The sequence below is a fragment of the Anabrus simplex genome, chromosome 6 (genome assembly GCF_040414725.1).
Source record: "Anabrus simplex isolate iqAnaSimp1 chromosome 6, ASM4041472v1, whole genome shotgun sequence".
Lineage (NCBI taxonomy): Eukaryota > Metazoa > Arthropoda > Insecta > Orthoptera > Tettigoniidae > Anabrus > Anabrus simplex.
Genome location: NC_090270.1, coordinates 161113390 through 161125424, shown reverse-complemented (window position 1 = coordinate 161125424; position 12035 = coordinate 161113390). Strand labels below are relative to the sequence as shown.

Here is a 12035-nt window from a genome sequence, read left to right as displayed (position 1 = left end):
AATTCTTTAAACTGTAAATCGGGGATAGAGAGTGCGTTACCCTCTTGAGTTCCCCTTCAATTTAATTTGAGGTGACTATGATTTTGTAACCTTTTCCCTTTTCTGTAAAGTGTTAGATTAATCTCCATTCTAATCACCTCAGTAGCTTGGAAGTAGCCTCTGCATCATCGGGCCGAGAGCCCAATTAGGGTTTTATATCTAATTTTCTAGGAGCGCAAGTGTACGCCTCCATTCATTTTGTGTTCGGGCCAGTAATTTAACCTGTTCTTCTTTCCACGAAGGCCCAGTAGTCTGGGTAATTGATACCACTGTGTAAAAAATTTTAAATTGTAAATTGTGCCTAGAGAGGCCAGAGATTGTAAGGTTTTGTGTAATGTTGCCTTAAGCGGGCTGTAAGAAATTAGTTAAAGTGGGAGAGCATGTAAGCTCTTTTCTGTGTTTTCTAAATTCAGCTGTAATATTGAGGGGTGCCTCTGGAAGGCTGCAAATTTGTTGGAGCAAAGTGCTCTTAAATTGGGATATTCCTGTCCTTGCATAAACATAGAGATTTTGCAGACATTGTAAATTTTGTAAACTGAGCTTGTAGCTCAGAACTTGTAAATCTGGGGCTTGAAACCCAGAGTTGTTAAATTCCTCAGTCTTGGGTGTTCCATCCTTGTAGGCAAATTGACATTATACCTGAGATTTGTTGTTTTCACTCAGTGAAAAATTTGTTAAGTTCGTGATTGATAAAGAAATATGACCTTTGTTTAGAAGTTATAATTTAATTTTTGATATCGTAGATAGATCCATTCTACCCAACACCATCTTTCACTTCTTTCTGCTCCACGGAAACTCCATAATAATAATAATAATAATAATAATAATAATAATAATAATAATAATAATAATAATAATAATAATAATAATAATAATAATAATAAATACCACGAATTAGGGAAGCAGCTGGGAATTTAGAGGTATCTGTGGTAGATAGAGAAATCATACATAGAGTGAATAGAAATCATGATTTAACAAGGTTAATAATGATATGTATTTTTGAAACAAATAAATACAATTAGAAAAAATGACCAAAATACTTCAAAATCAACTGCAAGTGATATAATTTGAACCAGCCACATATAATACTAGTGATAAAACTATCTGGATGGTGACAGAACAATAAACTTTACACATAATTGCTCTTATAAGAGCCCAAGTACCAAGGGCTAACAAGCCGTAAACAATTACAAAAAGAACAGAACCCTATTAATTGAAAGGGAAGGGAATGCAAGCTGGGTGCAAGATGGGAGGAAAGCAACCTGCAAAGTAAACTCTCAATTATGGAGAGAATAACCACAAAGTGCTGGAATTATCATACATGTTTAGGTGAAGAAGGTGACTCTCAATGCCCTCAAGCACTTGTCATCACCAGGCTCCAATATTATAGTGTAGGATCAGACAAAAAAATGAACATCACACTCGCAGATGGTCCACTACTGCTCGATGACTTAAAGAGTTCCAAACCAACCAAGGTTATAAAGCCTGAAGGACAGTGGGAGTTAAAGTCCCAACACAAAGTCACAAGCATAAATGCCTTTTCTCACCCATTCTGTCTCGAAGCATAGTCCAGGCAGAGAAGATGGAAATAAATGGTGTGTAAACAAACACAAGGTAACTGGCTGTCCTCCACACCACACTACAGTTGAAACTAGACTGATTTATGGACAGAGAGGCCTGAGTTTATATAGTGCGAGCATGGAAGGCACTAGAAGAATTTAAATACTAAGTTATTTTGAGAAGGTGATGTAATAGTGATGTTGCGATGACGTAGCGAGCAGCAGTATGGAGAGTTAAAGCATTCAGTTGAAAGATGGCAGGTGATGGTTGCGGTGGTCCGACAAGTCTCTGGGAAGATAATTGAGCAGAATCTCATAGATATTTTGGGGGAATATTACAGTTTTATTGTGTTGATGGGATAGGAAAGGGCTAGGAGTGACGAGGAAGTGACTGTGGTATTAATTAAGGTACAGCCCCAACATTTGCCTGGTGTGAAAATGGGAAACCATGGAAAACCATCTTCAGGGCTGCCAACAGTGGGGTTTGAACCTACTATCTCCTGAATGCAAGCTGATAGCTATGTGACCCAAACTGTACAGCCACTTGCTTGGTGTTGTTGTTGTTCTTCTTCTTCTTCTTCTTCTTCTTATTATTATTTGTCGTTTAGGCCTACTGAGGACCACGGGGCTCGTATCTACTCTTAAAGTTGTTGCTTTCTTCTTCTTCCAATACTCGTTCATTTGCTGACTATGAGCCAGCTTTCTCCTCTGTCCACTTAGTTCCTGTAGTCTTTTTACTTGTAAGGGGCGTTGGGAAAATTCTCTGCCGGATGGCTCGATGGAACAGTAGTCGGTCATGAGTTTGTCCCAGTGGGATATCTAGTTGTTCCATATCCGACTTAACTGACGTGATGCATTGTTCTTAGAAGCCTTGCCTCTTCCTGTTACTATGAATATCCTGTTGGTGAGTCTTTTGGAATCCAGACGGGCCAAGTGTCCATAAAAGGTCAGGCGCCTTTTTTTTATAGACGTGACGATGTCCTCCTGATGTTCATACAGTTCATCATTATGGTGGAGTCTTTAAGTGCCTCCTTCCTCTCTGATTGGTCCTAATATCCCCCTCAGGATCTTCCTCTCTTTTAACTCCAGCTTTCTGTGTGGGACCTTCCTAGCCATTACAAGGCACTCGGAAGCATACAGAACAGATGGTTTGATGACCGAGTTGTAGTGTCTCAGTTTGAAGTTCTTGGAGAGGCACTTAGATGAATAGATACTACAACACGAGTGATAAGCCCTTTCAAACTTGGTACATCTGGCATCTATGGCTAGGTTCTCACTCTGATTCGCAGAGATCTATTCTCCCAAGTACATAACTGCAGATACTTTTCATATGATAGCGTTTGTGAGAGGAATTGTAGAAGGGGCCTCCTTGATCTTGGTCGTAAATTCAGTCTTCTGGATGCTGATCTTCGGACCAGTCTTAACCGCTACACTATAAAGACTCTGTAAGTTGTAGGTAGCCTCCTCTATATTGTTTACCCGTAGAATGAGGTCATCGGCAAAGGCTAGGCACGGGACAATGAGGTTGTATCTCTTGTACCCAAGCTTCAGACCAGCTCCCGGTGGTAGCATCGTTCTCCATTCCCTAATGATCTTTTCCAGGACACAGTTGAAGAGAATGCAGGAGAGACCATCACCCTGTCTAACTCCTGTTCTGATTGGAAAGGTTTCGGAAAGTTCACCTCTGAACCTGACCTTGGACATCATGTTCCTCAGAGTGGCTTGAACCAATCGTAGCGTCTTCCCATCCAGACCAAGTTCCCATATTGTTGTTGTTGTTGTTGTTGTTGCAAGACCTATCTGTGTTGATGTGACATAAAGCAGAATGTAAAAAGAGTAGTAATAATAGTAAAAATAATAACATTAATAATAAAGCTAAAAGTGTAATTCAGTGTAGTCATTGATATCACTGGAGCATAATATAACAGAAAGTTACTGACAAAGTATCCTGACAGATCATTGCACCACCTTGCACTCTTTGTTGGACTAGCAAGGAGAGATGAAGAACTCCTAGAGCACTATATTAAAATAAGTTCTAACTTTCAAGCATTAAAGGATATAAACAGAATTTTATAAATGTTTCTACATTTACAAACCTTTTCATCATTTATTTAAAAGTGTGATTTGATAAAATCTGATGATGTTCTTTCAAGAATAAACCATGTCATTCTGTGTTTAATAGTGCTTTTTTTTTTTTACAAGTATGTTTTAGACAGACAAAAAAGCTTTAAAGTTATAATATTAGTCGATGTATTTCACGAACATCTTTTAGATTCAAAAGAAAATTATATGAATCACTTGGAGCTAAATTTAGACCATAAGGATGATGATTAATTTGTCCAAGATAAATGATTTGATGGTGATTTGTGTAATGGTGATGGTTTTGGTGGTGAGGCTGGCAGCAGTAGCAGAAGCATGTAGTTTGCCAAGTTTTTAATGGGAACTCACTTTTAATTACAGTATTTTATACTAGTTCTGTACACTGTGCAAGAAATAAACTAGGAAATGGATCATGAGAAAATTATGATTCTGCAACCAATGAGAATTTTGATGATTATGATGATGATGATGATGATGATGATTGTCATTGATGTTTACAGCAGCATAACAATGAAGTCATTGGTCCCAGTTAGAATTTCTTTGTAACTTACATTTAAGGAACAAAAGCCCTAGAAAAATCAGATGTCAAATATACAAATAATATTTTTGGGTGGAAGCTATTCATATTCCAATTAGGTAAATTTTAGTGATTATTTTCATTTTTTCAAATATTTTCAAATAATATTTGTGTCTATTCAACTCATCTCTTACAGGACCTCCAGGAGCACAGAGGAGGAGGCCACCAGCAGAGAGGTAATGAATAATATAGAATCTTTTTGCTTAAATGGGAATTATTGTAGAAAGAGCATATGTATGCCTCTTTCTATCCCTGCTATGACGTTTAATGTCCTTAAGACTTGTGTGTGATGTTATATTCACATCCTAGTGTAACAGCACGTTTATGCAATAACTTGTTCACTAGTATGTGAAAGCATATTTAGGGAAGGGTTAAAAGGGCTTCGGAGCTAGGTGGCAAATTTATGGGTGCAACAAAAAAATTAATCAGGTCCATAAAACTTTTAACATAGATTTTGAATTTTTTAGAATGGGATATCTTCTGACACGAGTGAGGGAAGTTTCATATTGTGGTAAGCTGTGGGCATTTATGGTCACACTGTAAAATATTTCGGTTTGAGGGAAAACAATCAGAATAACTCAGCATAATACATTTCCTACACTGTTTATAATGGTTTTAACTACTAATTAGTTAATGTTTGTTTTGTGGGATTTTAGTCATCACTGTGTGTTTCAGTTTACTGACAGCATAAAGATTCATTTATATAGCCTACTCCTGTTCCAAACTGCCCAAAAATCTTCTCAAGCTCCATCCGGCTGTGCTTGCCATTGATAATGATTTAATTGTCAGATAAATTTACTGGAAAAGCTAGACAGAAACCATTAAGCTTCTAATCATTCTCGTTTTCAGACAGTTACAGTCTCTCAAAAAGAGAATGAGTGCGTGGTAATGTGCAAGTTCCTCATGGTACACTTTTCTAAGAAGTAATTAAACGTATAGATATAATTGTTATTGTGAGTATCCACAGGGTTTGTATCTATATGGGAGGTGAATTATATTTTGATAATAATTCAAATTAAGTCTGATAAAATATTAAATGCTAAGAACATACAATACCAAGCACTAATTTTTTTTTTAGCAACTATATAAATTTCTTTGCCCTATGGGCATTACTATAGTTAATTTCAGCCCTGAGAGACAGTATGATATAGTATTATAATTAGTGTTATCAGTCTATCATAACGTTTATTTTAAGTGAATCATCAGCGAATGTGAGTTATTTCTGATTGAAGTGAAGTGTGCAGGAGATTATCTGTGAAGTTATGTATAGGTGTGTGTGTATATGTGGTTCTAAAATTAGGGAAGTACTATGATACATAGCACAGTATAGTATCTCAGCTTTTGTCTATATTGGAATAAACTGTATAGGGCTGGCCTCCCAAAGCTTCTTAAGACCAGGCTTTGAAACATTACATCCACTCATGAGTTTCTCATTCAGATGAATAATTTTCCAACTGATTTCCAGTTATTTGTTTTTGATTTTATTTAGGATTTAAATCTTTTGTATCTAGAAAAGAAATGGGATTAGGCAGCCTAGCAGAAAGAAGCTATTAACTATTAATCTTCTTTAGCACCCATAGGGCCAAATGATCTGAACCCCTATCCCATATCCACAAACTTTTTTGTATATAGTGTAGTTCCGTTAATACGAACTAATTGAGACCAGAGCCTGTTTGGATTATGAAATTTTTGGATTAAACGGAGAATAGTTTCTACAGTACATAATTTGAAATGTCCATACTTAAGCAGTTGCATGAATAAAAATCTATGTACTGTATATCATCCCTTCACAAGAAAAGTGACACAACTCAAATTCTTGAGAAAAATATTTTATTGGTACTGATACACGAGAACGATGTGTTACATTATCAGTAAAAATGACAAAATTCATAGTTCGATGGTTGCCGGTTGGCAGCACTTGTGTCGTTTTTCCATTACGTTGTCTTTGCACACTATCTATCAGGTAAAGCGTCACTTCTCAGTAATGTGTCTGCAGCTCGAGAAGGAAGTGCTGTAGGTTATCGTCAACAACATCACATTTTAAGTTGTGGCAGTTTACGTGATCAGTTCTCTCAAGAAAAATGACATATTTTATGTTGTGATGGTTTATGTGTTCAGGTCTTTCAAGAAAAAATGACACATTTGGAGTTGTGACAGTTTATGTGTTCAGATCTTTCAAGAAAAAATTACACATTTTGAGTTGTGACGGTTTATATGATAAGATTTCTCGAGGTTTACTTCATATCGTCTTATGAACAGTGACAGGTTTTGAGTCATGTCTTTATTTTTGAATTGTGTATACATAATTTCTTCACTTGTGACTCTTCATGTAATATTTTGTTTTGAGTTATGACATTTTTCTTCTTATAAACTGAAACACTTTCCAAGTTGTGATCAAATGAAAACTATTTCATAAAGACAAGTAGCAGTTTGTGGTTTGTGTTTATTACATGGGACAATATTTCTGTTTCTGTAATGAGTTCATGCAGTAACTTAATTGTGAAATTAGATAAGAAGTGGGTGGAAAGAAAATCGGAGGGACAGGCAGTGTCAGAAAATAATACGATTGTTCCTGTAGAGAAGAAATGTATATACTTTCTCATCTCATACTTCTGACTTAATTATATAGATAACAGAGTGCTGGTATTTCACTTCTGTTTACTTCCACATCCTTGCAGGAAGACACTGCGGGGCTGTTGTTATAGGAGCAATATAGTTATCTGTTTATTGGTAGAACTGCTAAAATGAAATGCAATATTTCAGGTTTAGTGTTCTCTTTTGTTGGTTGGAATTGAACCCGTGGTCATGGGTCAGACACCACCACTGATCTCTCGAGGATGCTAATTAACCAGTGAAGGATGGGTACGACCGCTGTAAAATTCAACATTTTTATTTTGTTGTTGTTTGAGTCATCAGTCCATAGACTAGTTTGATGCAGCTTTCCATGCCACCCTATCCTGTTTTAACCTTTTCATTTCTACATAACTATTGCATCCTACATCTGCTCTAATCTGCTTGTCATATTCATATCTTGGTCTACCGCTACCGTTCTTACCACCTACACTTCCTTCAAAAACCAACTGAAGAAGTCCTGGGTGTCTTAAGATGTGTCCTATCATTCTATCTCTTCTTCTCGTCAAATTTAGCCAAATCGATCTCCTCTCACCAATTCGATTCAGTATCTCTTCATTCGTGATTCAATCTATCCATCTCACCTTCAGCAATCTTCTGTAACGCCACATTTCAAAAGCTTCTATTCTCTTTCTTTCTGAGCTAGTTATCGTCCATGTTTCACTTCCATACAATGCCACGCTCCACACAAAAGTCTTCAAAAACATCTTTCTAATTCCAATATCAATGTTTGAAGTGAGCAAATTTCTTTTCTTAAGAAAACTCTTCCTTGCTTGTGCTAGTCTGCATTTTATGTCCTCCTTACTTCTGCCATCGTTAGTTATTTTACTACCCAAGTAACAATATTCATCTACTTCCTTTAAGACCTCATTTCCTAATCTAATATTTCCTGCATCACCTGCCTTCGTTTGACTGCACTCCATTACTTTTGTTTTGGACTTATTTATTTTCATCTTGTAGTCCTTACCCAAGACTTCATCCATACCATTCAGCAACTTCTCGAGATCTTCTGCAGTCTCAGATAAAATAACAATATCATCGGCAAATCTCAAGGTTTTGATTTCTTCTCCTTGGACTATGATTCCCTTTCCAAATTTCTCTTTGATTTCCTTTACTGCCTGTTCTATGTAAACATTGAAAAGGAGAGGAGACAAAGTGCAGCCTTGCCTCACTCCTTTCTGGATTGCTGCTTCTTTTTCAAAGCTCTCGATTCTTATCACTGCAGACTGATTTTTATACAGATTGTAGATAATTCTTCGTTCTCGGTATCTGATCCCTATCATCTTCAGAATCATAAATAGCTTGGTCCAATCAACATTATCAAATGCCTCTTCTAGATCTACAAATGCCCTGTACGTGGGCTTGTCCTTCTTGATTCGATCCTCTAAGATCAGGCATAAAGTCAGGATTGCTTCACGTGTTCCTACATTTCTTTTGAAGCCAAATTGATCTTCTCCCAACTCAGCTTCAACTTTTATTTAATAATAATTATTATAATAATGGGGCATGGCATCTGTATAGGCTTGGTGGTGACCTAATGAGGATAAAATGAATGGCAAAGATGTCATAAACACCCAGTCCCCTATCCAGGGGAATTAACGGTATGAGGGGGTTGATTCTGAAAACTGAACCACGGCCATCAGACCAAAGGCAAGCATTCTATCCATTTAGCCAAAAGCCGGACATTCATTTGCTAAACCTTAGGCTACCATCTCCATTGATCAGGGGTTGAGTATTGACAATAGCAGAGGCCAGGGCAGTAGCTTGTGAAGCAGCCTTGACAACACAGCAGGCTTCTCCATTGGCTATTGGCTGCAGCTCAAAATGCTGGAGGCTTGATGTTCACAAAACCAACCATCGAAGAGGGGTAACTTAAGTCTACTGGTAGCCCACGTCTTGATCCCAGCATATATCACTGATGGACTCTTGGACTCTTGTAAGATCAGATGGCACAGGTGTTCGCTCTGCTGCCTCCATAATGACAGCGTCAGATTCAATGCCAGAGGTAGGTGACACAAATTTGTTGCCGCTTCAAAAGTGTAGTGAGGCACCAGATACTCAAACAGAAGAACATAATTTACACCATAAATTGTCTGAAAGTGAAAATACAATTGAGAATACAATTTGTTAATCAGATATTATTAGTGAAACATTTGATGATTCAAATGCAGTCCCTGACATTATGCCAACTGTAAATACAAACAGAAAGAGAGATTTAGGTGCAGACAGCTTTGCTGGTACATCCGAGAATTCCAGTTGTGTTATAACAATAATCTAAATGAAGAAATTATAGAAGATCCAGATATTGCACAGCAGAATAAAAAGGGAAGGAAGCGAACATCACAGCCCAGCAAGTGGTTGAAAGCTGAGTCAAAATGTCTTAAAAATTTGGGTGAGTCTTATGTCTCAGCTTCAAAATCAAAGAAAGTCTATCCTAGGAAGGCGATGAAACCTCCATGTGGATTGAAATGTAGGCTTCAGTGCTCCTCAAAAATTAGTACTGAAGCAAGACAAGATATTTTTATTAAATATTGGGAATTGGGAACATTCCAGTGCCAAAGGGACTTTATTGCTTCCCACATGCAAGTCATTCAGCACCCTTACCGTTATAAAAAGGAGGGTAGTACACGGCATCTGAACAGAGCCTTTTTCTTCAAAATCAATGGCCAACATACTCATGTGTGCAAGGGTTATTTCAAAAGAACTCTTAGATATTACTGACAGACCAATAGGAATGGTTATAGAGAAGAAACGTGAGACTGGAGGATTTGTGGCAGACAGTCTCTGTGGAAAGCACAACAATCACAAAAGAGTTGATGAAAGTATAAAAGCAGGTATTTGTAGACATATTCAATCAATACCGAAAGTTGAGGCTCATTATGTGAGAGCTAAATCATCGTGCCACTACATAGATGGTGGGAAATCGATAAGGGACTTGTACCGTGATTATGTCAGTGGGTATAAAAGTCCTCCAGATGGAAATGAGCACCCATATGCTATGTGATGTATCACAAAATACTTACTCAGGAATTTAATATTGCATTTTTCACACCGAAAAAAGACCAGTATGAGCTGTGCCAAGCATTCAATACTGCTAAAGGCGCTGATAAAGAGGAACTGAAAAAGCAATATGAAAATCACATTATTGAGAAAGATTTATCACTCACAGAGAAAGGTAAATGACAAGTTCATTGTTGCGTGTTATGACTTGTCGGCCATGCTTGCTTGTCCAAAAGGTGAAGTGTCACTTTTTTACTATAAATCAAAATTAAATACTTTTAACTTCACAATCTGTAAGCTGAACAGTAATTCAGTGTCTTGCTACATTTGGCATGAGGGGGAAGGTAATCGTGGTTCCTCTGAAATTGATTCTTGTGTACTGAAATTCATCGAAGAGGAAACACGGAATACAGAGTGTGACATTGAAATAGTATTCTACTTGGATAATTGTTGTGGGCAGCAGAAAAACAAGTACATCATCTCCATGTATATTTTTGCTGTGCTAAACTATCCAGTGAAGGCTGTAACCCGTATGTTCTTAATCGAAGTGCATAGCCAGAATGAGGGAGATAGTGATATGTATTCTGTTATAGAAAGACAAATAAAGAAATCATTGAAATCAGGACCCATATATCACCCTAGCCAGTACATTTTGTTAATCTGCACAGCAAGGAAGAACAGCAATCCATATAAAGTGTATGAACTGAGCCACAGTGACTTTTTTATCTTAAAGCAACTTAGCTGTCATATAGGAACTAACTTTCAGAAGAACACTGAAAATGAAGCTGTGAAAATGAATGAGATCAAAGTAATAAAATTGGAGAAAGAGGGCCCTTTCACCCTGAAGTATAAACTTTCATATAAAGAGAGTCACCCTTTCAAGAAGATTAATGTCCAGCCTGAGAAACCAGAGGAAGTTGGAGGTCTGAAGGGAAAACACAGTCACTTGTAAACCGATGCTCAAACATCAGTCCCAAGCAACTATACACTCAACGGCTTCCCATAGCTGAAAGGAAGAAAGCAGATTTGCTGGATTTGCTGAGAAAGAAACATATCCCTAAATGTTATCCTACATTTTACGAATCATCATAAATGTTCTGTATTATTATTCCAAAGACTAACTGTTTTTCAACAAGAAGTTATATCAAGATTGAACTGTAAGTTCCCAAGTGTTAACTTCATACTTTCAGAATTACTTTCCTGTTTGATGCAATGGAATAGGGAGAATAGTGTAATACTGGGCAAGTTTATTTTGTAACTATGTTTATTTCTAATTACATTGCAATACCTTTAAAGTATTTTTTCCCCATACTTAACAGCAATAAAGTGGATCTTTATTGCGTAGGTATCTAAATACTAACTGTTAGTCCAGTGTGTGATAACTTCTTAATAACACAACAGAGGTGTTGTTCTTGTTCTTATTTTTTAGTGTATAAGCACTTGTCAACTTTGAACACGAAGTTATTATTTAAGTGTTTGTAATTATAATGACTGTTCTGTATTGCATAATGTATGATTCATTATTTTGTGAAGGGATGCAGGCACATCACAACTTCAGTGTCACCATATTGTACCGTTCTAGTGCATTTCAAATAAAATATTCAATTAAATCCGGTTGTAAATCTAAATACCAAACATTTTCCTTCACTGATCAGTGACGTAATTTTTGGGAAAAACGACAGAAGTCAAAACAATAAATTTTATTTTTTGTGTATCAAAATATTGAAAATATCCCCAGAGGAATTAACAACATGGATTTCATGTGTGATATGATTTTAAGTTGTCTGTAAAATTTGGAAATACTGCTATGTTTGGTATGAAAGTTATAAGTACAATGTAATTTGTCTAAATCTTATTTCTGCTCTCCTGATAAATTGCTTATTTTCACTTGTGTCACTTTTCTTGCGAAGGGACAATATATATATAATAAGAGTTTTGTCTGTACATTGCTCATAATTTAAAAAGAATAGTATTTCTGTACCGGATGTGTCCACAGTAACAAGGAAATGCACTTTTTAAATTTCCATCATGTCTGTCTGTCTGTCTGTCTGTCTGTCTGTCTGTCTGTCTGTCTGTCTGTCTGTCTGTCTGTCTGTCTGTCTGTCTGTCTGTAAGCACATCACGAGAAA

General features: G+C 36.8%; 1 protein-coding gene across 1 annotated transcript in view; it reads left to right on the top strand.

Annotated features, from left to right (window-relative positions):
- LOC136875912 (uncharacterized) overlaps positions 1-12035 on the top strand; it is a 159446-nt gene that overhangs the window by 12142 nt on the left and 135269 nt on the right. The window contains exon 3 of the mRNA XM_068228251.1: positions 4412-4451. Within this exon, the coding sequence (XP_068084352.1) occupies positions 4412-4451 (40 nt within the window). The remainder of the gene's footprint in view (positions 1-4411; positions 4452-12035) is intronic.